The 24,579-nt window shown below is 44.8% G+C and overlaps 1 protein-coding gene across 4 annotated transcripts in view; it reads right to left on the reverse strand.

Moving 5' to 3' along the window:
* CGNL1 (cingulin like 1) overlaps positions 1–24,579 on the reverse strand; it is a 153,339-nt gene that overhangs the window by 94,851 nt on the left and 33,909 nt on the right. For 3 of the 4 annotated variants that reach the window (XM_036843360.1, XM_036843361.1, XM_036843362.1), the window contains 3 exons: positions 3,599–5,183; positions 2,395–2,489; positions 6–111 (listed from right to left, as the gene is read on the reverse strand). In XM_036843360.1, coding sequence (XP_036699255.1) covers positions 6–111; positions 2,395–2,489; positions 3,599–5,167 — 1,770 coding nt within the window. In that variant the 5' untranslated portion in view covers positions 5,168–5,183. Of the gene's footprint in view, positions 1–5; positions 112–2,394; positions 2,490–3,598; positions 5,184–7,118; positions 7,200–24,579 lie in introns of those variants that run through there. The other variant, XM_036843363.1, reaches the window with a different exon arrangement.

Below are 24,579 nucleotides of genomic sequence, written 5' to 3' on the forward strand. Positions count from 1 at the left end.
CTTACTTGAGTATTTCCTTGCGCGCTCCCTGCTGCTCGAGACTTCAACGTCTGGATTTTCTCAAAGACCAGGTTGACCTTCCTCTTAGTAGCATCATCATTATCGGTGCTTCTGGAAAAAAAAAAAAACAATGAGGGCACAACCGTTGGCCTCAGACTATTTTATGTGCCACGACACACAAACAGCAAGCCCTTTAAGAAGATAAATCGCAAGAGGCGTGAATTAATTAAGGCTGCAGACACAACCAGTGTGAGGAGGGCAGGATAGACGGTGTATTTTTCTCCAAACAAATTGTTCAGTGTTACCACCCGATTTGGGAGAGGGGTTCCCACTTCCAAACATGTGAAAGAGACACAAGCACATTCGAAATAAGCTTGGAGATAACATCCAATAAAAATTTAGTAATTTGTTGCTTGCCGATTCAAATGAGGTATATTCACTCCAACAAGGAATCTCTCCTGTATGTGTGTCACGCTAGGAATGATCCACCGTGATCTTAACTTGTTTTAGCCTTTGTTTAAAAAAATAAATCCCCCAAACCAAGGTTGTCAACACAGCTGCCCTTTGTCTAGACTTTCATAGGTAATGGTCAGATAAAGTTCTATTAAGGACTACCCCCACACCTTCTATCACACATACCTGGCACTTAGGAAAAACAAAATTTTTTTTTTAAATGGAGGGGTATCTCTCCCCTTATTTTCTTTTTTTTTTTTTTTAATTAATTAATTAATTTATTTTATTTTATTTATGGCTGTGTTGGGTCTTCGTTTCTGTGCGAGGGCTTTCTCCAGTTGCGGCGAGCGGGGGCCACTCTTCATCGCGGTGCGCGGGCCTCTCACTATCGCGGCCTCTCTTGTTGCGGAGCACAGGCTCCAGACGCGCAGGCTCAGTAATTGTGGCTCACGGGCCTAGCCGCTCTGCGGCATGTGGGATCTTCCCAGACCAGGGCTCGAACCCGTGTCCCCCGCATTGGAAGGCAGATTCTTAACCACTGCGCCACCAGGGAAGCCCTCTCCCCTTATTTTCTTTCTTTCTTTTTTAAAAAAACTTATTTAATTAATTTATTTATTTTTGGCTGCGTTGGCTCTTTGTTGCTGCACGCGGGCTTTCTCTAGCTGCAGTGAGCGGGGGCTCCTCTTCGTTGTGGAGCACCGGCTTCTCACTGCGGTGGCTTCTCTTGTTGCGGAGCACAGGCTCTTAGGCGCACAGGCTTCAGTAGTTGTGGCTCACGGGCTTCAGTAGTTGTGGCTCACGGGCTCTAGAGCACGGGCTCAGTAGCTGTGGCACACGGGCTTAGTTTCTCCACAGCATGTGGGATCTTCCCGGACCAGGACTCGAACCTGTGTCCCCTGCATTGGCAGGCGGATTCTTAACCACTGGCGCCACCAGGGAAGCCCAGGGAAAAAAATTTTTAAGTAAGTTTCCTTAAATAGGTGCCTCCCACTAAAGTCTGTCTCACCAGTCTCTCAATAAATCATGGGCCAAAAAAATAAAAGAATGTAGAGAAAGAATTTTAAATGTTAGAAGTTCTTCTACCTTAATCTTCTCATGGTAAAACCCTTCACAGAAAGACACTAATAATTAGTTCTTAGCTAGAAGAATCTCTTTACTTTTTTTTTTTTTCCAAAAGAGCCCCTATCTTATATTTTGAATGATTCTGTCAGCTCTATATTACTGACAGAAAATTGTAAGGCACTATATAAAACTATGAAGTGTTCTGATACCAATGAGTATTTGCCAAGTGACTTTCAGTCATGTCAGACTATAAAGCTTTTCTTCTTTTTAATCATATCTGATGAGAGAACTGCAACAGAAACTTCAAATTCCTGGCCTAGAATTCCAGCTCAGTTGGTATCTAAGTAAGGACTGAAAACCAGATTATTCAAACTCATCCTCCTAGATAAGTAAGTGGAAAGCACTGCTTTTAAATGACTCATACATGCTTTAAAAATAATGGAAGCAGGGGCTCCCGGCCAATGTCAACTCTGGGGAGGGGAGGAGGTATTTTATTTGTAACTTCTAATAAGGGACGATCGATTATCCCTGTGTGCATACGGACAAACTCAAGGCGACGACAGACTCAGTTCAAAACTGAATAGTAGACATTCTTCCTATCTTTGAATTTGTTTCTGAAACAGTAAAGAATCATTTTAAAAACATATTCATTTTTAACTTTTAAAGTAGGATGTTCTTCCCCACACTTCCTTCCCCTCCTCTTCACCCTCCTCCACCCAAGACTTAAATGCTGTTATGACAACTCCAGCCATGGAGTCTGCACCCTGAAATGGCTCACCCAGGGCAGGAAGGGAGGGTAAAACACAAGGTCTCAGAAAAGAAAATTAAGAGGCCCACCAGGAAGGACAATACTTTGCTCCTTGAAGGAAAATCACTAACCCTTCTTTGAGGTAATTGTAAAGTATCTGCTTGGCCGTCTCCTCATTGGTTTGCTGAGTGAGTTCTTGCTGGCCTTTTAACAGATCCGGTGTGGCCTGGAACACAATGTCTGTTATTAGATCACAGGATGACACTTCCAAGAAAAAGGCACAAGCCCACAGCAGAAGCTTCCAAACACATTCCTGCTTCCCAGAAAGGATTCCTCAGGTAAGGATGCTCATTACAACTGGTTCCACCACTTAGCAGCTCTGTAACCTTGGGCAAGTTACTTAACTTTTCCTCACCTCAATTTTCTCGCCTGTAAGTAGAAGTTAATAGTACCTACCTTCATAGGGTTGGTGCGATCCTATAATACATAACAGAGTGCCTGGCACTTACCAACCTTAGTATCATTTTTTTTTTTTAATTAATTTTTTTTTTTTTGGCCGTGTTGGGTCTTGGTTTCTGTGCGAGGGCTTTCTCTAGTTGTGGCCAGGGGGGGCCACTCTTCATCGCGGTGCGCAGGCCTCTCACTATGGCGGCCTCTCTTGTTGCGGAGCACAGGCTCCAGACGCGCACGCAGGCTCAGTAGTTGTGGCGCACGGGCTTAGTTGCTCCGCGGCATGTGGGATCTTCCCAGACCAGGGCTCGAACCCGTGTCCCCTGCATTGGCAGGCAGATTCTCAACCACTGCGGCACGAGGGAAGCCCCCCTTAGTATCATTTTTATCATTATCATTATTTTTTTTACTGTTACTACCAAAACACTAACTGGACCACTTAAATAAATTCCATCACTTCAGGATAAACCTAAATTAGGATTAACCTAATTTCTCAGGACAGAAATTAATCCAGTCACTCAATGTCATCAGGAAAATTAATACATCTAAATAAACCTAAGGACGGAGCCTCTTGTTCTGGAAACAAATTCTGCATACTTTCAGATTTTACACATACACGAAAAGAAAAATCGAGGCTCTCTACAGTGTTTGACAAGTTACTTTACAAACAAGAACACAACAGGAATCTAGTGGTACTTGAATTTACTTAGAAAACCAAGCGATTAGCAGTAGGTCATAATCTACTGCTAGGGGGAAAACTCTATAAAAAATATTACTGATTCAAGATGGTGCAATTACTGACTCAGGATGGAAGATATGTATTCCTACAGCCAAGATGTATTGATAGATCACTTAGAAGGAACAAAAAGACTCCACCAGTATTACCTGAGTATTTGAGGTGGAAGTAAATGTCCTCACAGAAATCCTCTTGGTACCTGAGTCCGGGAAAGTTGCTAGCGCCCGATTCTGTAACATCAACGTAGCGGTGGCTGTTTTGATTTCCTCCCCCTTCTTAGTCTGTGCTGGGAGGGAGGATGTGCGCCCGGTCGGACTTTCCTGACCACCTTTGTTTTCTGGAACTTTCCCATCTTTGTTCTGCAGGGGCGGCCTGGGCTGGGCTCCCTGCAGCCTGGCGAAGGCGCGCCCTCCGCCCTGCCTCCCCCGGTGCTCCTGCGCCTGCACCCTCTGCGGGCACACCTGCGACGGCCGCAGCAGGTGTTCGCTGGACTTGCCCAGGTTCCTGCTGAATTCGGTCAGGTACTCCGAGTTCCCTTGGAGACCGAAAGGAAATGCACTATCCACGCTTCGGGACCTTTTCCTGTCTTCTGGGTTGATCCTGTTTCGCTTCCCAGACCTGCCTCTTCTCTGCAGCCCAGGTTTTTGGTCAAATTTTTCAATTAACTGATCCACGCCAGGAATCGACCCCGTATCAATATCCCGTCCAGTTCCGGGCAAGAAGGGGATATACCTTCTGTTTTCATGACGGTTCACATTGTCGGCATGGATGGCACATTCTTGGTCATCGAGTAAAAATCTGTACAAAGAGTTGGCCGAAGTGGGAGTTGTGGACGATGAGGAGGATCTCCGGGACCGGGCTCCGTCCAGCACGGGCCCGGCTGAGTCCTGGCGCCGGAACGGAAGCACGTCGGGCCTGGTTTTCTTGGCTTCCGGGTGGGTGGGTAGGGGCCTCCCGCTAGGGGCAAGGGCCTCCTCTGCCAGCCCCTCCTTGCTGCAGCTCTGAACGTTCACGCACACCGAGGTCTGCTTCTTGGGGTCATCGATGACCACGGAGCTGCACAGTCGAATGGCCGTCACGCTGGATCTGGCCGGGTCTTCCGAGGGAGGTCTGGTCGGCTGGGAATGGCTAGGTTTGGGCGAGCAAGTCCAAGCCTTCTTACTGTTGGTCCCTTCTTCTGCGAAACCTTTTAGCCAATTACTCTCAGGAGGCTGGTGATTTTGTAAGTTCAACTCATTCTTTTCGGGATCATAGGGCTGTAAAAGCTCTGGATGCCTCTGGAAGTTCAGCACGGGGGATGGCTTCATCGCTTCGCCTTTGTGATCCAGAACTCCATTCTTGCCCTCAAAGAGAGAGGGCTGTTTCAGGTTTCTTACTGGGCCGGGTGGGGCATATGGGTTTTCGGGCAGCTGCAGTTCTTCTGCACTGTCCTCCTCGAGCACAGATCCATTGCTGGAATGGAGAGGCAGGTTACTTGTCACTGGAGACGGAAATGATGGCCCGTCTTCAGGAAAAGACGTGCCTGCCAGACACCGCTCTGTGTTATTGAGGACTATGTAGGGGTGGCCATCAATCCCCTGGACCCGAATACTGACACCGTAGGAGCCTGCCTTAGCGTGCTGGGAATTCCTTGATTTTTTGGTTTCATCACTTGCGAGTCTCAGATGGACACCGTATTCCTGCTGCACATGTTGATATTCACCGAAATACAGCTCCATGGTTCACTGTTGTTCACTACCAGGGAAAATTGGGGTAAAAAGAGGACATTAAGTTAAAATTACATCTGTTTAAATGAAGATTATGAGGGAAGACTTCAAAGTTCAGGGAAAACCAAACACTTTAAAGAGCGAGGACACTTCAGAACCAAATGCTCGTCCAAACAGGCCTTTCTGGATGCCTGTGGGTCCACGTGACCATGGTGTTTGTCAACACTGAGCTTGAACCCTGGCCTTAGGGTAGATGACTGGCCAAATGACCTGATGCCTTTGGTAGAGCTTAATTATTCTGTTTCTAGCTGACAGGCTGTGCTGGTTGCCTTGTTTTTTCCTTAGTTCATTTCCTCACCCTTTATGCTATTTATTTTTAACCAATAGGATGTTCCAGTTTACCAGCATTTGAGAACAAGGTACTTTTCCAAGAAAATAATTAAGAGCTAAGGCGTTCTGATGCTCACCATTTTTCTTTTTCTCTAAACTGTTAATTTTCTTGTCAAAACCCTTTCAAGCTTCTTTATGCACAACCCTGCTTTGAAATCTTTATCATTATTTATTTGGCTATAGTGTTTAAAACATTTTTACTTTAAGGAAGCAGTTGTTTGTGAGACCGACAATGAGAGTAAGTGATTAAAAATAGTTTTCAATTTTTTTTTTTAACCAAAAAGTTCAAGTTGGGACTTCCCTGGTGGTGCAGCGGTTAAGAATCCACCTGCCAATGCAGGGGACACAGGTTCGATCCCTGGTCAGGGAAGATCCCACATGCCATGGAGCAACTAAGCCCATGCACCACAACTACTGAGCCTGTGCTCTAGAGCCCGTGAGCCACAACTACTAAGCCCACCCGCCACAACTACTGAAGCCCGTGCGCCTAGAGCCCGTGCTCCGCAACAAGAGAAGCCACCGCAGTGAGAAGCACGTGCACCACAACGAACAGAAGCCCACGCTCGCCGCAACTAGAGAAAGCCGCGCAGCAACTAAGACTCAACACAGCCAAAAATAAATAAATAATTTTTTTTTTAATTGAAAAAAAAAAACAGTTCAAGTAACTTAAGGACCTGAAAAATTTTATGAAAAACCTGAAGACTTGGGGCTGTTTATTTTGTGATGGGTCCTAATACCAAGAATCACTGCCTTCACCCGTTCTGGTGTGTGGCCACACTGTCAGAGATTGCATACATATCACCAAGCAGGCTGTCCAAGCCACCCCACACTCTGAGGTTCTCTCACCAGAAATTCACTTCTGTCATTCTGAAAAACTCCAATAGCCACAGAGATGCAAGAAGAACAGAAACAACTGGTCACAGAAAACAGCTGTCTCATTTCTTTCACTGTTAGCAGACTTTTTGAGTTTCCTTTCTATTCTGGAGTCAATCTGGTAGCATATTTTCCAAGAAAATCATCTATTTGATCCATATTTTCAAATTTATTTGCACAGAATTTTGCAACGTATAAATCATTTCATCTCCTCTATTTCTATGTCTCATTATCTAGTTTTATCTGAGCTTTCTTCACCTATTTCTTGATTATGCAGGTAAAATATGTCTACATATTTTTTTAAATTGTTGTTCCCCTAAAGAACTAGCTCTCAAATTTATCATTTTTTAAAATTTTCTAATTTATTGAGGTCTAGTTTGATCATTATTTCTTTCTGCTTCCCTTTATTGTTTCCAATTTCTTTTTTTTTGAATTTTTGAATTTAAAAACAATTTTTTATACAGCAGGTTCTTATTAGTTATCTATTTTATACATATTAGCGTGTACATGTCAATCCCAATCTCCCAATTCATCCCACCACCACCCCACACACACACACTTTCCCCCTTAGTGTCCATACGTTTTTTTCTCTACATCTGTGTCTCTATTTCTGCCTTGCAAACCAGTTCATCCATACCTTTTTCTAGATTCCACATATATGCATTAATATACGATATTTGTTTTTCTCTTTATGACTTACTTCACTCGGTATGACAGTCTGTAGGTCCATCCATGTCATGTTTCCAATTTCTTGACTTGCATGCTTCATTTGTTTATTTTCATTCTTTTATTACAGTCCATAAATTGTGATATGTGACTGTCAGTTAGGAATTGCATTGGTTCCTAACAAACAGACCCACAATAGCAACTTAAGAGTTAGGATATTTTTCCCCCAGAGATAGGAAGTCCAGAGCTGGAATGGATGCCAGGATATTTTTGAGGAACACCTCTTTTTATGTTTCTACTCATCTACTTTTAGCGTGTATTAGACACCTTATGATTACAAGATAGCTGATCCAGCATCACATATACCAGATGGGGCAACCTTCTTTTTAAGGAGCTTTCTTGGAAGCCCCACCCACCAATAATCCCTTGCATCTTATTGGTGAGAACTTAATCTTATGGCCACCCCCACCTACAAGAAAGTGTTGGGAAATACGGGTTTTTTTAAGCTGGTCACTGACACTCTCAAAATCAATGTTCTGTTGGTAAAAAGAGAGAAGAGAATGGACATTGGGAAGGCAGCCAGTAGTTTCCACCACAGAAATGTTTCTATTATTATTTTCTAGATAGTTTCAATGTGTGGTTTTGATTTCTTTGACTCAAGAGTTGTTTTTGAGAAAGTTTTTGCATATCCAGTATGTTTGCTATGCTGTTTTGGCTTGGAGGGTCTTTATTTCTGTATGTTGTTAATTTCTATTTGCATTGTATTATGGTCAGAAAATGAAGTCACAGGAATTCCCTGGCAGTCCAGTGGTTAGGACTCCGCGCTTTCACTGCTGAGGGCACGGGTTCAATTCCTGGTCAGGGAACTAAGATCCCACAAGCTGCATGGTGTGGCCAAAAAAAAAAAAGAGAGAAAGAAAGAAATGAAGTCACTATTATTTCTTTCTTTTTCAATGTATTGAGGTTTCTTTTGTGGGCAAATATACAGATAATTTTTGTCCATGTTTAATGGGTGCTGGATGTAGTTTCTGTTTTAAGGGATGGCATTCAAAATACATCCATTAATATGCCCTTACCGATTATTTAGTTCAGTTATAGCACATCCTCACTTATTTTGTTTTTCTAATTTGTCCTGGGCTTTCCTGGATACATTCATCTCCTACTACTAGCTTGGTGCTATCAGTTTGCTTGGTGATTATTCTTTTAAATGTAAATCATGTTAGACATCATCACCTCCCATTTTACAGATAGGAACAACTCGGAGAGATACAGTCATCTGCAATATTCATCATCTCACCGATTCCAATGATTGATTTCATAATGTCTACTTTCACTTGCATCAGCGTTATACTAACATTTTAAAATAATTTAACTTTTAATCAGAATAAAACAAGATAAGATGAAAACCTGTACTCTCCAGCTTCCCATCCCCAATCCTGATCACATGCCTCAGAGGAAACCAACTGCAAATTGCAGCTGTTTCTTCTAGTACTTACCTCCATGTTGCTGAGTGATATGCCTAGCTGCAATTTATCATTTTTACCTATGGTAGATGACACACACATACATATGAATTTCTCATTCTGCTAGCTTCCCAAGAATAAAATCAAGAGCCAGTTGTGTTTACATTATTGTGATTATATAAATACTGTTCACTGAAGCGCTAGATTGTAGACTCTGGCCATCTTTCCTCTCTTCCATAACTTTAACTTTTCTAGAGGCAGTAACTGCTATTTTTAGCTTGTCTTGTTTTCTATATACCTACCCTTAAATATCTTCATCAGCTATATGACATCTGTTAGATGCTTACCAGTATTAATTTCCAGATGATCAAAATATCAGGTAATCTGGTGGTCTTTTTCCGTGGTGACCTCCCTTGCAAACTTCCACCCTCCAGCCCTATATTAGGGTCTGGTTGCTCTCTTCCCTTTGTGCTACATTGTTTCCCAAGTTTGGTGTCTTCCTCTTTCTTAGTTTACCCAATTGGTCTGAGGGAGCACGGGTCCAGTAACTTTTAAAGGTCCAAGGGAGAAAAATTTTGAGTCCTTGTATTTTGAAAAATGTCTTCATTCTGCGCTTACGTTTGAATGATAGTCTAGCTGTATTTAGAATCCAGGTTAGAAGTATCTTTCCCTCAGATTTTAAAGTATTACTCTGTTATCTTCTAACTTCCAGGGATGCTATTAAGAATTCTGGTGCTATTATGATATCCTGTCCTCTGTGTACGCCCCGTTTATTTTTCTCTGAAAGTTTTTAGGACCTTTTCCTTGTCCTTGGTGTTCTGAAATTTCACGATGACATTCCCCAGTGAGGATTTTATTAAATTGGCCACTTTTATAAAACATGAGCACTTAATATATTCCTTCAATATGGAAATTCCCTTTAGTTCTATGAAATGTCCTGGTATCATCTCTGTGATAATGTTTAGAAAACCATTTTATTTTGTTCTTGGTGTTTGCATCTAACATATTAGTAATGTTGAATCTTCTAGACTGAATTTCAATTTTTCATATTTCTTTTCTCATCTACTCAACTCCATCGTTTTTGTTCTAATTTTTGAGAGATACTTGAATATAAAAAATTTGAGGATGTATTTAATTTTTAATTTCCACTTTTCCTTTATTCTTCTCTAATTGTTTTTCTTTTTAAGTTCTATTTTGGACATGAAAACAGCTTCTCTCTCTGAGGATATTATACTATAACTTTTTTTCAGAAAAATGCAATTTCTCTGCTGTCCGCAACATCTCCATCTTCCGCAAGGTTTCTCTTTTCTGGTTTGTTTGGGTCCCTGTCTTTCATGTTGAAAGCCTTCCTAATATGACTTGGATCTTTGGCTGCCTGATCCTATTTAAGAGGGAAGTAGTAAAAGCAGATTGGAGGCTCTGTATATGTGCAAAGGAGTTATTTGCTGGTAAACTTCAAGTTATGTGGGGCGAAGAGTGCCAAGCTTTCCACTGAGGGACCCGTACATTTCAGTGTCTGGGAGCATTCTTCTCTAGAGCTGTTTGATTTCCCAAGAAAAGAATCCTCCAATCCACTACTGAGGCTGCAGCGGGGCTGGCTGCTGGTCTATGGGACAGGGCAGGGGAGGAGCAGGGAGGTCGCCACTCAAATTCAGTCCCTGTTTTCAGTCACCCACACCCGCTTCCAACATCATTCCAGTTCAGTTTCCCCAGAGAAGAGAACTCCAGTCTACTGCTGGGGTGGGCAGGGGGCAGGGGCAGGTGGGTGCCCAGATATCCAGGGCACAGAGGAGACGCTGGAGGTCTAACTGCTCCAGTTCTCAAGGCACCTAAATAATTCCCTAGAAGTTGGCCCCTCACCCTGACTTCCACAGTAACTGATGCCTTCCCACTTCTGAGCTGCTCAGCAGCTCTGCAGGAAAATCACCTCATTTGTATACTGCAAGCGCCTCAGGTTGAAGCATCTCTCACCCCGCTAATTACCACTACATCTGCTTCAGCGCTCTCCTCCGCTAAGTCTCCACTGCCATTCTTTGTCTTTGGAGATTTAATTTTTATTCCTTTACTGTCTTCTGAGTGGGATTTTTGAAAAGGAGATACCTAGTTTCTCTAGCTGGACGAGACTAATAATATTTATAAAACACTTCAATCCTAGAACAAGAACAGCAAACGCGCCTTAGATGAAACAACGTACAAAGGCCTTCAAGACCGCAATGTCCGGGTGTGTCTTGATCCCTCGTTTCCGAGCAGCACTGGCCATGTTTTATTCTGCGCCTCTAGCAGAGTCCGTACGCATTAAAATGTATAACAAGTATCATTTTTAACAGAAGAGCTTCTGTACAAATTTATTCACTGTGATGTTTTTTAAAATATTTACTCAATGAGGTCATTTTACTCACCCATAATCTCTTACACCGACTCTGACTTTTCTATGAAAACATTTCTCCTAATATTTATTAATAAAATTCTTCTCTAGGGTTTTATAGTCCTTTTCATTAGTTGCTGCTACTACAGTCAACACTAATTACATTTCAATCTTTGAGTAAGGCCACCTTGGTTTATTACATTCTTAGCTCCCTGTTTGCAAATTAATCCGCATATGTGAATTTCATGAAATGTCCACAATTTACATTTCCTTGACAACAAACCTCAATCCAGTATTTTCATGGAATGACATTTCTCAGCTGGGCACTGGTGTCATAAGCAAATGTGGGTTTCCTTCCCAATCACAGTGTAAACACTGAACTAATGAATCGATTTAAGGACAGCTGTTCTCTGTCTTCAGCCACCAGGCCACGTCACCATCCTAATGTACTCCACGGGCACACTTGTTCAATGGGGGACTAAGCCCAACCGAGGACTTACATAATTTGGCAGTAAACGCTGACCAACTGCCAGGATGTAACATTGTGGCACTTAGCAAATAAAAGAGGTGTTTTGGAGTGGAAATAATGCTTTTGGGAAAGACTGCTAAATGATGATAATTGCTTTAGTTAGCGAGATCAATGAGTGTGTTTGTGCATAAGGACAAAGAGCTTAGCACTTGTAAGAACTATGAACATATGCCAGATAGAAACATTTCCTCTCTGGGCCATCACATGTTATCAGCTGAGTCTGGAGATTAGTCACAATGCCAGGCCACACCTCCCACCTCACCACTCTAACTCCCAGTGGCACCTCCAGCCCTGAAAGCACATTCACCAGCCATTCCAGAGGCCCTCATGGCTACTGCGGACATGCAGCCAGACAATGAGAAACCTTCCCACCATGCTTTGTCCTTCTTCCTGGGGACAGCAGTCCCCACCGGCCAGGCCCAAGCACCCAGCACAGCACCTGGCATGGGGCAGGGACTCTGTGTATGGATGTCTGCTTGGAATGAATAATTCTATTTGATCATACAAGTCATTTAAGAGAGCATCTAAAGCAGGGACGGGGAGCTGATGAGGCTTGGTGCAGTCCTGAGCTTGATTCCAGGAAATAAGAAGTGAGCCACAAACCAAAGAATAATGTCCCCTGTGTGGGGTATGGTGACTATCTCGTTCAGAGGGAAGCCACTGCCGGTCTGATGATACACACAACACCTCTGAAGAGTGGACAAAACGTTCACTCCTAAAGGACTTGCTTGTAGGACTAGTGGGAAGGCATGAATTTTGTGCTGGAATATCCGCATTAGACCCTCAACGACATAAAAGTGAAAAATCAGAGTGTGGAACATCCAACATCAGCAAAATGTGTACTGATTTTTCAACGTATTCCCAAACATGACAGAAAGAGGCAGCTTTACCTAAACTGAGCTTTATTTTCTTCCTATTTCTTTCCTCCTATCTATCCATCCATCCATTCTGTAAGGGGGGAAAAAAAAAAGGAAACTGACCAAACTTTTAAGATTTCAAAGGAAATGTCTCACATACAGTCAGACCTTCAGAATTCCCTGGGAAAACAATTTCAAAAATAAACTTTGAGGCTTGAAAATGACAGCAGAGTTGCTGTCTACTTTACACAGTTCAGTATGGTTTGAATCTCTTTAAGTAAGCATGATGACCAAAACTTTTCTACTTGGGGGGAAAAAAATTAAATTTTTAATATTGAGTGGTGTAGCTTCCCCCAGAACTCACCTTGCACAAAAAGGAGGGTGGCAAAGAGAAAAGGAAAGCCAGTAGGAAAGTTCCTTTTATACTAGGGTTGGAGACCTTAGAGAATCAACCAGGAGTTTGAAGATCAGGGGGTCACGGGGCCGGGGACTAAGGACTTTGACTATGCTCAGATTGGAGTGCAGGCACCAAGCTGTCTTCCCTCGGATCCTCACCCCGTCTTTGAAGTGTGTCCCTCTGCTGTCCCCATGGATGGTCTCCTACCACGTCAGTCTCTGCTCCACTTTTGTCAGTTTTGATCCCACTCCTCTTTTATATTCCCCACTTTACCTTTAAAATTCAGTGATTGATATTTTGTATTCCACAAGGTCTCTAAAAAAAAAATCAGAATTCATGCCCAAAAAATGTTTCAGAAATGTTATACGTCCTTCACCTCTTGACCCTGAAATGATTTCTAAAAGTTCTCCCACCAATGCAGAGCTAAGACACAAAAGTTTGCAATTCTGAAGACCAGTAATGGAGAGCACACCCAGGTACACGGGCCAGAAACGTGTCTAATGCTGCACTCAGATCAAATTCCAGCTCTGGCTTAACTTCTCTGAGAGTTTTCCTATCTCTAAAGTCAGATTATTAATGATGACTTCATAAGGTGCTTGGGAAAATTAAATCATAGTTTGTATGCTAAATGAAATAGGAAATAAGTGAAAAAAAAATTCCATGTGGCATTTATGGCCACAAGAAATCTGACTTTGATCATAAAATGTTTTTAAATACTTCTGAGGCAGAGGCTAAAAACCCCACTGGTTAACCAAACAGCATTAAGCACCAGCATCCTGAAATAATTTATTGACTAATTAAGAAACCAGAGGGTTGAGAATCTAAAATACAGTGCTGTGCCCAGAGTGGAAATTTGATAAATAGTTGTTGACTGAATAAAGGAACGTCTTTATGCTGCCAGGTCCACAGAAAAGTTCTTAACCAGACATAACAGATCCATGACATTTGTGCTATAGTTTCCATATGGAGCCTGAGCCTAAAACGTATCAACACAGGGTCTTCACTGCATTTTTATGTCCAAATCTAACTTCAGAAGCCTCCTCAACACCACACCTGTGCAGTCACTGCCCATCGATCAGTGTAGACACAATATAAATCCACTTGCCATCCCTGACATATGCTCTGATACTCACCTAAACCCACCTACACTGAAGCCAAAATGTCTAAGAACTAAATCGCCTCCAAAACTCCGGGGGTAGTTCCCTGACTTCTCAGTTCTGTCACTCATTAAACTATAGTCAACTCTGAGCACTGACAAGCTCTTCAAACACATACCTTAAGCTCAGGTTCACATTACTGACATGAACACAATGCTATCAGGCCACCAAGAAGAAGGGAACATTTTTGCGGGTACCTGGCCAAGAGAAGCTTCTGTCCTCACACTTTTTTTTTTTTTTTTTTTTTTTTTTTACCACATTCACTTTCAATTTCTTTCCATCAGTAAAAAACTATCTCCCTTCAGCTATGAAGATCCTCTCTTGTAGGCTTACCCACTCCAGAAGTTTCTAACGCCTCTGGCACACAGTCAGCGCTGCACAGCTCAGCAAGGCTCACCAGTGCCAGCTCTTTTGTAGATGGGTTTTGTCCCCAAAATGACGTCTCAAGTTTTTTCAGCCAGTTCTGAGTCAGGCATGCACATCACCCCCGCACGGTGCCAGGCAAGCGCAGGGTGCTTGCCTTGTATCATCTTGTCTGGTCGGATCCTTGCAGCCCCACCTGTGAGGGATTCTACTTTCTCCCCGTTAGAGATGTGAAAGATCGCCCCCATGGTCTCACACCTGGCTCGGGGGCAGCATTGGGATTTAGACCCAGACCTTCTGTCCCGGACACCTGAGCTCTTTCTTGAGCAGGGACCACGTTTCATGTTCCTGCCCTCCCACAGTATCTGGTAGTTATCCTGATGTGGTCATTGGATGGCTATGGACCAAAACACGTCACCGTGTCCCGCCGCACTGGCACACTAGCAAAGCAGCCCCCTGTCTGTCAGAGCGCAGCAGACGGGTCACTCCTCAGAGAGGCCTTCCTCTTCGCCACATTCCCAGCACCCAGAACAGCGTCCCACATGTAGCAGGTGTTGAATACGTAAATGGATGGATGCACTAATAAAACCATGTGCGATGCACGTGGCTCGGAATCCCTTTTTAAAATCTGAACAATGAAAACAAAACAGTCAAGGCTTTCCATAACAAATCCCCATGCCCATCCTTCTAGTGTGCCTACTACCTCCAACTGGAATATGTATCACTGTTTAAAACACTAGACTCTGATTGCCAGCATCACTGGGGCTTTTCTTCCCACCGCCAGCGGCCACGTTCACAAGGGGTGTGTGTTCCAAAAGTAGAAAATAGGTCCTGGGGTTATGAAGCGTCTCCTACGGGGAGTAAAGGAACACTGTGGAATTCCAACAATGCCAGCTGTAACAAGCCCCATTCCTGGAACCTCCTCAAAGAGGATTTCTGCAAAGTGAATTCCAGAGCTAAACATCCTCCCTTGGCAGATACGTTACACCCTCTGCAAAGTATCTCTTCTTGGTCACTCGAGAAAAGAGCAAACCAGGAAAATCTGTCCATCTTTGTCCTCATCAGGGAAGAGACTGAGGGAGTTGGCATCATGAGCGAACTTGGCCACATGATTACAAAATCCAGAGTCCCCGGGAGGGGTCCAAGGCATCCCTGCGGGCCTCCATTCACAAACCACCCAACCTCATAAGTGTATCAGTCAGTTGTTCCCATGAGACCCAGAAAGGCTACGATGTAAATGACAGACGGCTGGAATTGTCCAGAGACACCTACTGAATATCATATAGTGTGACTATTAAAATTAAAAGAAAAAAAAAAGATGATACTGTATAGTCATCCAAAATATTAAAAAATAAAATTAAAATAAGCCTTCTAAAATAGAAACCTAGCAGATTCCCACATGTCAACTCAGGCTGTCTGTTGTTCAAGACAGTTATTATCCCAAAGTTTGATGACACCAGGGATTTTGTTCCCCACTGTAATCTTCCTCCCCAGAATTCTCCTCGGTGGGCAGCAGGGGAAGTGGGACCCTCCCAGACGCCGAAGTCACCCCAACCATGCAGCCTCGCGTTCTCACCAGTTACTCAAGTGACTGAAGAGCTGACTGTGCTTTCAGATATTCTGCACATTTCCGAGGTCCATGGCTCCCTCTCTCCTTTCCTAAAGCACTCCCACCCCATCCCCTCTTTCATATTCTGCTGTTTGTCTTCTGCCCTAGTCTCCGTGGTTTCACAGTTCCACATTGCTGGGCTCACCCGTAAGTATGAGAGCTTCAGGTTCTATCTGGAAGTTGCTATGGTCTGAATGTCTGTCCTCCCAAAATCCGTATGTTGGAATCCTAACACACACACTCCCACCCGCCCCCAGCATGATGCTATTAGGAAGTGGGGCCTTTGGAAGATGTTTAGATTATGAGGATAGATCCCTTATGAATGGGACCAGTGGCCTTATAAAAAAGACACCACACACGGCCCCCCCAACCCAGAGATCTCTAGTCCCTTCCACCACGTGAGGACCAGCAAGAGGGCACCAGCTACGAACCAGGAAGAGGGCGTCACCAGAACATCACATGCTGCCACCTTCATCTTGGAATTCCCAGCCTCCAGAACTGTGAGAAATAAGCTTCCGTTGTTTATAAGCCACCCAGGCTATGGTATTTTATTAGAGAAGCCCAAAGGGCCTAAGACACAAGTGATCAGGATATAAACAAACACATATACACAAATGAGATACATATGGGATGGCCACTCACTTCTCCTTACAGCAAGAATCTGTCTCCCTCTTGGGCCCCATTTCCCAAGTGCAGAATCCCTTCTGCTCTGGTCTCCAGGAGCCAGGGGACGGCAGAAAGACCTGGAGAAACATTAGAGTTGGGAGCTTCTCCTGCATACCTTCCTAAGCCAGACCCTGGCATTGGTGGGTAAAAGTCATCAACTCCATTATCTTTATTTCCTATTTAAATATCTTTATTTGATACAGATGTCTCCAGTAAGGAAGTTTCACAGTTCATGATGTTTCTCAATACTCAAGAAATTGAATCAGTAATCAGAAAACTGAAGTTTCAGTTATGTAAACAAAGTATTATATATTTTAGCTTTTAGGGTTTGTATGTATATTCTTTTGTATTCATATGAATATAGATATTTTTAAATTTCTCTCTTGGAAGCATGCTACAATTTAATGGCCCACTCAGAGCGTATACTATCCTCGTTTTGTCAAAAATAGCTTTTCACAAGCACTTTGAGAAGTTAAGACCTATTCCTAGGTGTCCCTGTCCTCAGCTGCATCTTTAATACTGATTAATTCCTATTTTAGTCTTTCACATGCTTGTATAATGTACAGATGCCTTTAAGGAAAAAAAATGCTGAAAGAACCCTTGTGTTCACTAAATGTACAAATATAAAACTATTATAGTTCTCGATACCACAAAATCAAAACAAATCTGCACCTTAAATACAAATACGATTTAAAAAACCAGTACCATTCAACTTCACAACATGAACTTAAAATGCAGGATCATGTAAATTTTGCTGAAACTAAAATCACCATACGTGCTGTGAACAGGAAGACAGCCTCCACCGCAGGGCAGAAAACCGTCCTTTGTGCAGGCTGCCCCAGAAACACTGGCTCTTCGCGCGGTATGATGGCCTCACTTATGTGCCCACTCCATCTCAGTTCTTTCCCAAGAGTTCCCGACACTTAAAATACTATAATATTACCTGAAACCTAAACCATTATAAACATGGCATTGGAATGGGTGGTGGTGACCAGCGGCCACCCAGCTCATTCAGGACATGCTGATACTAATATTTTATTTAATCACTAACGAGTTCCTCCTGAGAGCTTATTGCTATGCTAGACCCTCTCCTACAGCAGTTCTGTGCAGAGACAAGGCCCCCCCATAGACCTACACTCTGTCGGGGGGAGAGAGATAAGCAAGTAATTCACAGTGATGCGTGCCATGAAGAAAACGGAGCAGGGTGAGGAGAGAGCACGGTGGTGGTGGTGAAGGTCCATCTGAGATACAGTGGCCAAGGAAGGCCTCTCTGAGAAGGGAACATTTGATTTGAAAGAGAGGAAGAGATCCCTGTAAGTCATGTGACAGCCAGGCAGAGAGAACGGCAAGTTAGAGCCACGGAGGAAGGGATGTGCCGGGCTCGTGCGAGAATCAGCATGAAAGCCATCTTGGCCAGAACACAGGTGGAGACACGCAGGGGAGGGAGGGGAGGGCAGAGCAGTCAGCAGGAGCCAAACCCTGGGGGTCTGTGGGCCTCAGTAAGACGCTGGGTCTTATCCCAAGTGGGTGAGAAGTCACCAATAAGACTCAAGACGTAATTCAAAGCCAGGGGCTGGTTGAGCTCAGCTAGGAAGTAACGCAGGTAGAGAAGATGGGGACAGAGCTCAGAGCCTGACGGCACAGTGCGCCCTGTGGACCAGGAGTAACAGCATCGCCTGGGAGCTTGTTAGAAATGCAAAATCTCAGGCCCCGCCCCAGACCCGCTGAATCCTCATCTGCATTTAACAAGAGCCACAGGAGGGTCTAGGCCCTGGCAGGAGTCAAGAAGAAGGGAAGGAGCAGGCAAAGACAACAGAGAAGGAGCAGCCAGTGGGACAGGAGGAGACCAGGAGAGTGTGGTGGCCTGGGAGCCAAGAGAGGCTGGTGTTTAAAGAAGCAAGGACTTCCCTGGTGGCACAGTGGTTAAGAATCCGCCTGCCAATGCAGGGGACACGGGTTCGAGCCCTGGTCCGGGAAGATCCCACATGCCGCAGAGCAACTAAGCCCGCGTGCCACAACTACGGAGCCTGCGCTCTAGAGCCCATGAGACACAACTACTGAACCTGCGTGCTGCAACTACTGAAGCCCGTGTGCCTAGAGCCTGTGCTCCGCAACAAGAGAAGCCACCGCAATGAGAAGCCCACGCACCGCAACGAAGACCCAACACAGCCAAAAAGAAATAAATAAATAAATATATTTTAAAAAAAAAAAAGGAAGCAAGGAGTGCTCAGATAAGCCAAACACTGCTAACAAGCCGAGGGCGACCCCGATGGAGATCAAAGATGACCTCGACAAGAACTTTGTCACTGGAGTGGAAGGCACGGGAGCCCAACCAGAGTGGGCTAACTAGAGAATGGAGTAACGACAACTCTTTCAAGGAGTGTTCATTACCACAGAAATTAAAATACAAAAATAAAAGGCAGTCATGGAAAACGGAAATGCCTCCCTTGCTCACCCCCAACTCTCCCTTTCACCCCAGGATGAAATCTCTGCTGTGTTGGTTTCGTCTCCCCCAAGGATGTGTTTGCAGCCGGGGCAGGAGGCAGGGGTGCAAATAAAAAACGCATAACCTGGCATTTATGCTCAAAGAATTCTAAGCCAGACCTTACCTAATTTTATGGAATGTGACTTTTTTCCCTCCCTCTGGCAGTCGCCTATTATCCTGAGTTGCAGCTGAACCTCTAAGGGTGTGCCAAGAGCAGCTGAAGAGGTATGGTCTGCGTTTAATGAACACCAAATGCAGAAGCATATGGAAATTCCTCTCACCCTGAGAATGCCAGAAAAGACATTGAGAAAGAAACCAACGCAGAAAAAAAAGTCACTGCTTTTCCCTCTCCTCTCCAAAACCCCTTAACCTATCAAAGTTCACCCCCAGCCCATCCTACTTCTACTCCAGGTAGGGGGGAAGCTACATAGAATCACATTCTAAAGGTAGAAAGGCTTTCAGAGACCATTTAACATACCCCTAACTTCCATTTGATGAGCCACTTTCAAAGCTCCCTAGCTCCAAACTTTTGGACCCAAATCTCTGCTCAGGGATCATTCCCATGTCCATCATCACTTCTCCCAAGCCAGTAACACATAGCAGCAACTCCAGCTTACTTTCCTCCACCTACACCCAATACTGATGTTAGGTCCCAAAGCCCCTTCTTTGTCTTACTGCCCCACAACATGCAACATGGAGCAGTTCTTTAATGATGATGATGATGATGATGATGATGATGTAATTAACTCTTAAATACTCAGACTACAGGGACTTCCCTGGCGGTCCAGTGGTTAGGACTCAGTGCTTCCAATGCAGGGGGCACGGATTCAATCCCTGGTCAGGGAACTAAGATCCCACATGCCGTGCGACACAGCCAAAAAACTTTTAAATTAAAATATATATATATAAATACTCAGACTATGTACCAAGTACTCTTCTAAATGCTTATATATTGAACATGAACCTACTCTGAATGGTCATGTCCAAAACTAACCTCCAGACATTAGCCTAAATGTAGAACATTAACACGTACACTTTAATTTGGGTGGTTAACTGATGATCACACAGAAAAAAAGAGCAAAAAGAGAAAGTGTTTAAACGTCTTAGTTTTCTCCGAGGGGCTCAATTTGGAATGGTTTTGTATTAAAAACCAAAGTGTAATTTGATCTCTCCAATGGGAGCGTCTCTGGGTCACAGCAGTGGAAATCATGGTGTCAAGCCCTAGATAAATTTACCCCGTACCCTTTAACTGTCCCGAGGGTGGCAGGAAGCAGACACTCGTATCAAAACAGGTGCCAAGTTGTGAAACAGAACAGGCAACAAAAGTAATTTTTTTTAAATCCTGGACATGGGGGGAAAAAAAAAAGCACTACAAAGAAAAGAGGAAAAAATGAAGAGGAAAAGGAAGAAACACAACCGGGAGACAATGGAAGGAAGTCCTTCCCTGGAAGTTAAGGGTTTTTAAAAAAAAATAGAGGGTCATACATTTCTCCCAAGCTTCAGGATTCTTTCTGTGTCCTATGCTAGTGACAGTTCCTATGACTTCTCTATTTGTATGAAGTGATTAGAGAGTTCTAGGGCAAAGATACAATGACCTGTCTAAAGAAGCTAAAAACCCACATTCAGCATCCCAGGGAAAAATCTGCCTTAAGCAAGCTGAGGCTTTTAACTTAGAAACTTTAACAATCACTCACATCCACACTGCGATGTTATGGTGAACAAAGTGCTTCCACGTTCACAATCTCAGGCAGGACCTGCTACTGGCCCCAGTCTCCAAAGGAGCACACGATGCGGTACAGCCAACGGCACTGAACAGCTGGGACTGGATTCCAGCTCTGAACCATCCGTGAGTGCACACTAAGACCCTTCTCAGTGTGCTTCCTGCTTTTAAAATCAGGTCCTCCTCTCACATGGGCTCAGTATGTTTGGGAAAAGGGGTTATGCTTTCCTCCAAGTAGCTGATTATAATCTTTCCCGAGAAGCATTCCTTTGATTCTAATGCTTGTTCTTGCCAAAAGTGTCCCATCAGATATCCTCAGACAACTCCAACAGACAGGCCTTACCCTGGAGCCCTCACATCTAAATGCACCATTAAGAACATTACCTGGACCCATCTCTGACCCCAGATGCACTGGAAGAAAGAGGGGTCCCTTTGTTGTTTAAAGGTAGAAAGGGAATCGGGGGAACTTTGTTTAAGAAAGAGCCCCTCAGGGGACTTCCTTGGCGGTCCAGTGGTTAAGACTCTGAGCTTCCACTGCAGGGGGCACGGGTTCAATCCCTAGTCAGGGAACTAAGATCCCGCATGCCACACAGTTCGGCCAAAAGGAAAAAAAAAGAAAGAAAGAGCCCCTCAAGAGCCCAGGGATGCCTATCCTGTTTCTACATATAATGGTGTGTTGGTCTGCTCAGGCTGCCATAACAAAAAACCATAACCAGGGCTTCCCTGGTGGCGCAGTGGTTGAGAATCTGCCTGCCAATGCAGGGCACATGGGTTCGAGCCCTGGTCTGGGAAGATCCCACATGCCGCTGAGCAACTGGGCCCATGAGCCACAATTACTGAGCCTGCGTGTCTGAAGCCTGTGCTCCGCAACAAGAGAGGCCGCGATAGTGAGAGGCCCACGCACCACGATGAAGAGTGGCCCCCACTTGCTACAACTAGAGAAAGCCCTTGCACAGAAACGAAGACCCAACACAGCCATATATTAATTAATTAATTAATTAAAAATTTAAAAAAACAAAACAAAAAAACCACCAGTCAAACACATGGCTGTGGTCGGTGTGGTCACTCTAGAGCCAACACTTGCGATTCCTGACTTGCCCTCCACCTCTGGCCTGCTGGGTGGCCAGAATGGAGATACTCATGTCCTTCAACGGGTCACCGGGCACACCATCCCGGTTAGCTCTCAACATACCCCTCCTGGATCATCCCCCCCGCCAGAAAGACGGGGCAAACAATCTTCCAGGACCCAGTGAACGCAGAGCACCATATCACCCGAAGAGGCATCCAGCAAGTTCCTGACCTCAGAGGCCTGCACCAGCTGGGCTGTGAATGTGATTTACATGGTGAAAATTTTTGAGCTGTGGACAGTTTCCCACAAGCTAGAGTAGAGCTAAATCACTAACAAACTTGCAGACCACGTGTTGTGTAAGGAAGAAGGAACAACTGGCAAGCTGGGCAAACACGGAAGATGCACCTTCCCCAGAGAAGATAACCTCTGAGCAGAGTTGAAGTGGAAGCATTAAACAAAACACGTATACCAATGCTGCTTATGTAAGACCCAGCTCTGCCCCTTCCCTCTTCCATCTCAGAGAATATCATTCTCCAAGAGAGAAACGTCAATTGGATGAAAAACAGAAGAGCTGATTTAGTCGCAGAGCAGAACGGGAAAAACCAAACACGAGGATAAAAGGGAATTACAAAGGGGCTGAGAGCAAGAAAGGAGTGGCAAAAAATACAAGATGAGATGGAAGCGATTATAGGGAGAAAGATATTAATTAAACTTGCTTGGCCACAGGAAACCACAGTGACAGGAAGTGTGGACTGGGGTGTTATTTGGGTTGAATATAAGAAGAGACCAAATTAAAGCTCCACTTCAAACATTCCTTAATAAGCACCACCTAAGAACCCAGCTCCCTGACCCGAGAGCCGGGAATCTCCTTTGCTCCCCAGCTGCTCTCCTCTTACAGATGCTCGTGACCCCAACAGTGTCCCGGACGTCGCAGACACCCTGGACTGTAGCCTGCTGGGGCCCAGGCTACCACCACCCCTGCTTTGATCTGAACCCAGTGCTGCCAAGGCCCCAAGCCACCCAGCTGAAGACAGTGTGTGCCACCCAAGGACATCAATCCAACCCCCAGGCCCACCAAATACCCGGGAGTCACCCCCGCAGACCCTCCCAGGCACCGCTCCCTCACGGCAGTTCTATTTCCACATTTCTATGATTTTTAAAAATTTTTAATTAATGTGTGTCTCCCCCAGACTGTAAGATCCATGAGAACAGGGGCTGTATTGGTTTTCTCACCATTTTGCCCCCAGTGCCCCACAGCATGCCTGACATAGTGTAATTGTTTATGAAATAAATGAATGAACGAACGGACGGATGGAGACTCCTCTCTCCACCCCTCCCGCAAGCAACCTGAGACCACCAGAAGGAGAAAAGGACACTTCAATTCCGAGTGACTAGTACAGAGTTTGACCTTGGAATCAGTTTACCCATAGCAATGGTGGTATGCCACAGATGTCAGGTGGGGGCCTGGAACCTAGCCACCATTTATGACACTGAGTGCCCAGGTAGATACATGCTAGCTCCAAACAATTAACTAATTGCAAAATAAACTTTTGGAAATCGTCCGGTTTGTAGGTTGGAGACCACGCGCAGAGGATTATGAGGAGAAAGAAGGCTGAGGATGTGGGTGCCAGGACAGCACCCAGCAGGCTGTGACAGAGCACCTCCGTGGGCGCCCCGGCAACAGACAGGAGACAAGGTTCTAGAACACCCTGATAGCAGGTGCCTCTGAGCGCAGGCGCTGATCTCCAATTCAAGCCAGAAAAAAGATGGCTGGCCGACAGGCCCAGGTGGCAAGGAGGCCACGTAAAGAGGAGGGACAGAGGAAGTCAGGTGAGGGTGCTGGCTTAGTGAGAAGAGAGAGCAGAATTCTAAGGGGAAAACGGGAATGTTCTTGACGACTACGAAGAGGTGGTGAGCTGTGGTTCCAACAGCCCTGGAAACAGAAACCAGAAACATCTTCTGCCCACACATGCAGAGAGACTAAGATGGCATGTCACCACCCTGAACTCTGACCCATAAAAAGGGATGGTGGGTTTCCAGCTCAACATGTAAAGAGTCTGGATGTCACCACTCTGCAGCCTCACAAAAGAAAAAAAAAAAAAGGTTAAACTGAAAAGAAGTTGGCCACTTCATGGGGCCACCATGAGGCTTCACTGAGACCGTGAACATGGAAGCACTTTTTCAAATGCAGTGCAATAAAGAAGTAGAAGGCATCAAAACCGTATTTCTGTGGGTTTCTTTTTTCATCCAACCTCTTGAAGATTATAAAAACAGCAATAGTAAAAATAGCAATGCGGTCTCTGAAAGCAGGTGGATTTACCACAGAGAGGCTCTAGAGCAGATTCCAAGCGTGGTGGAAGAACATTTAGGACAGAGGAAGCCACCTCTAAGCCCGCTCAGGGTTCATTGGGAGAAAACCATGAGGCACTGGCCTTATCCCTTTTCTGGCAGGGCTGCTAAGCTGGGAGGCCAAGGAACTACAGTCACACGGCTGGATTTCTGAAAGGCACCATCAGGTTTCTCCTGGGATCCTTGGTTCCACAGACATTTCCGAGACCACCCCCCATGGAGGGCCCGTGCTGGGCCCTGAGACAGACAACAGGTGAGGGCAGTGGGAAGGCAGGAACCAGCCACGCTGCCTCCAGGGTGGGGCTCGACAGGCGGTGGCGAGCTGGTTACCTGCAAGAGGGTGGGTGGCCCGGGGAAGACGTGACGTCAAGGAGGCACGTGGACCTTCCTGGCTTAAAACACATATTTATGTTTACTCTAATGGAGGTAAATCTCACTAGGCTAAAATCAAGGTGCCAACAGGGCT

Source organism: Balaenoptera musculus, chromosome 2 (assembly GCF_009873245.2).
Source record: "Balaenoptera musculus isolate JJ_BM4_2016_0621 chromosome 2, mBalMus1.pri.v3, whole genome shotgun sequence".
In the NCBI taxonomy this organism is placed as follows: Eukaryota; Metazoa; Chordata; class Mammalia; order Artiodactyla; family Balaenopteridae; genus Balaenoptera; species Balaenoptera musculus.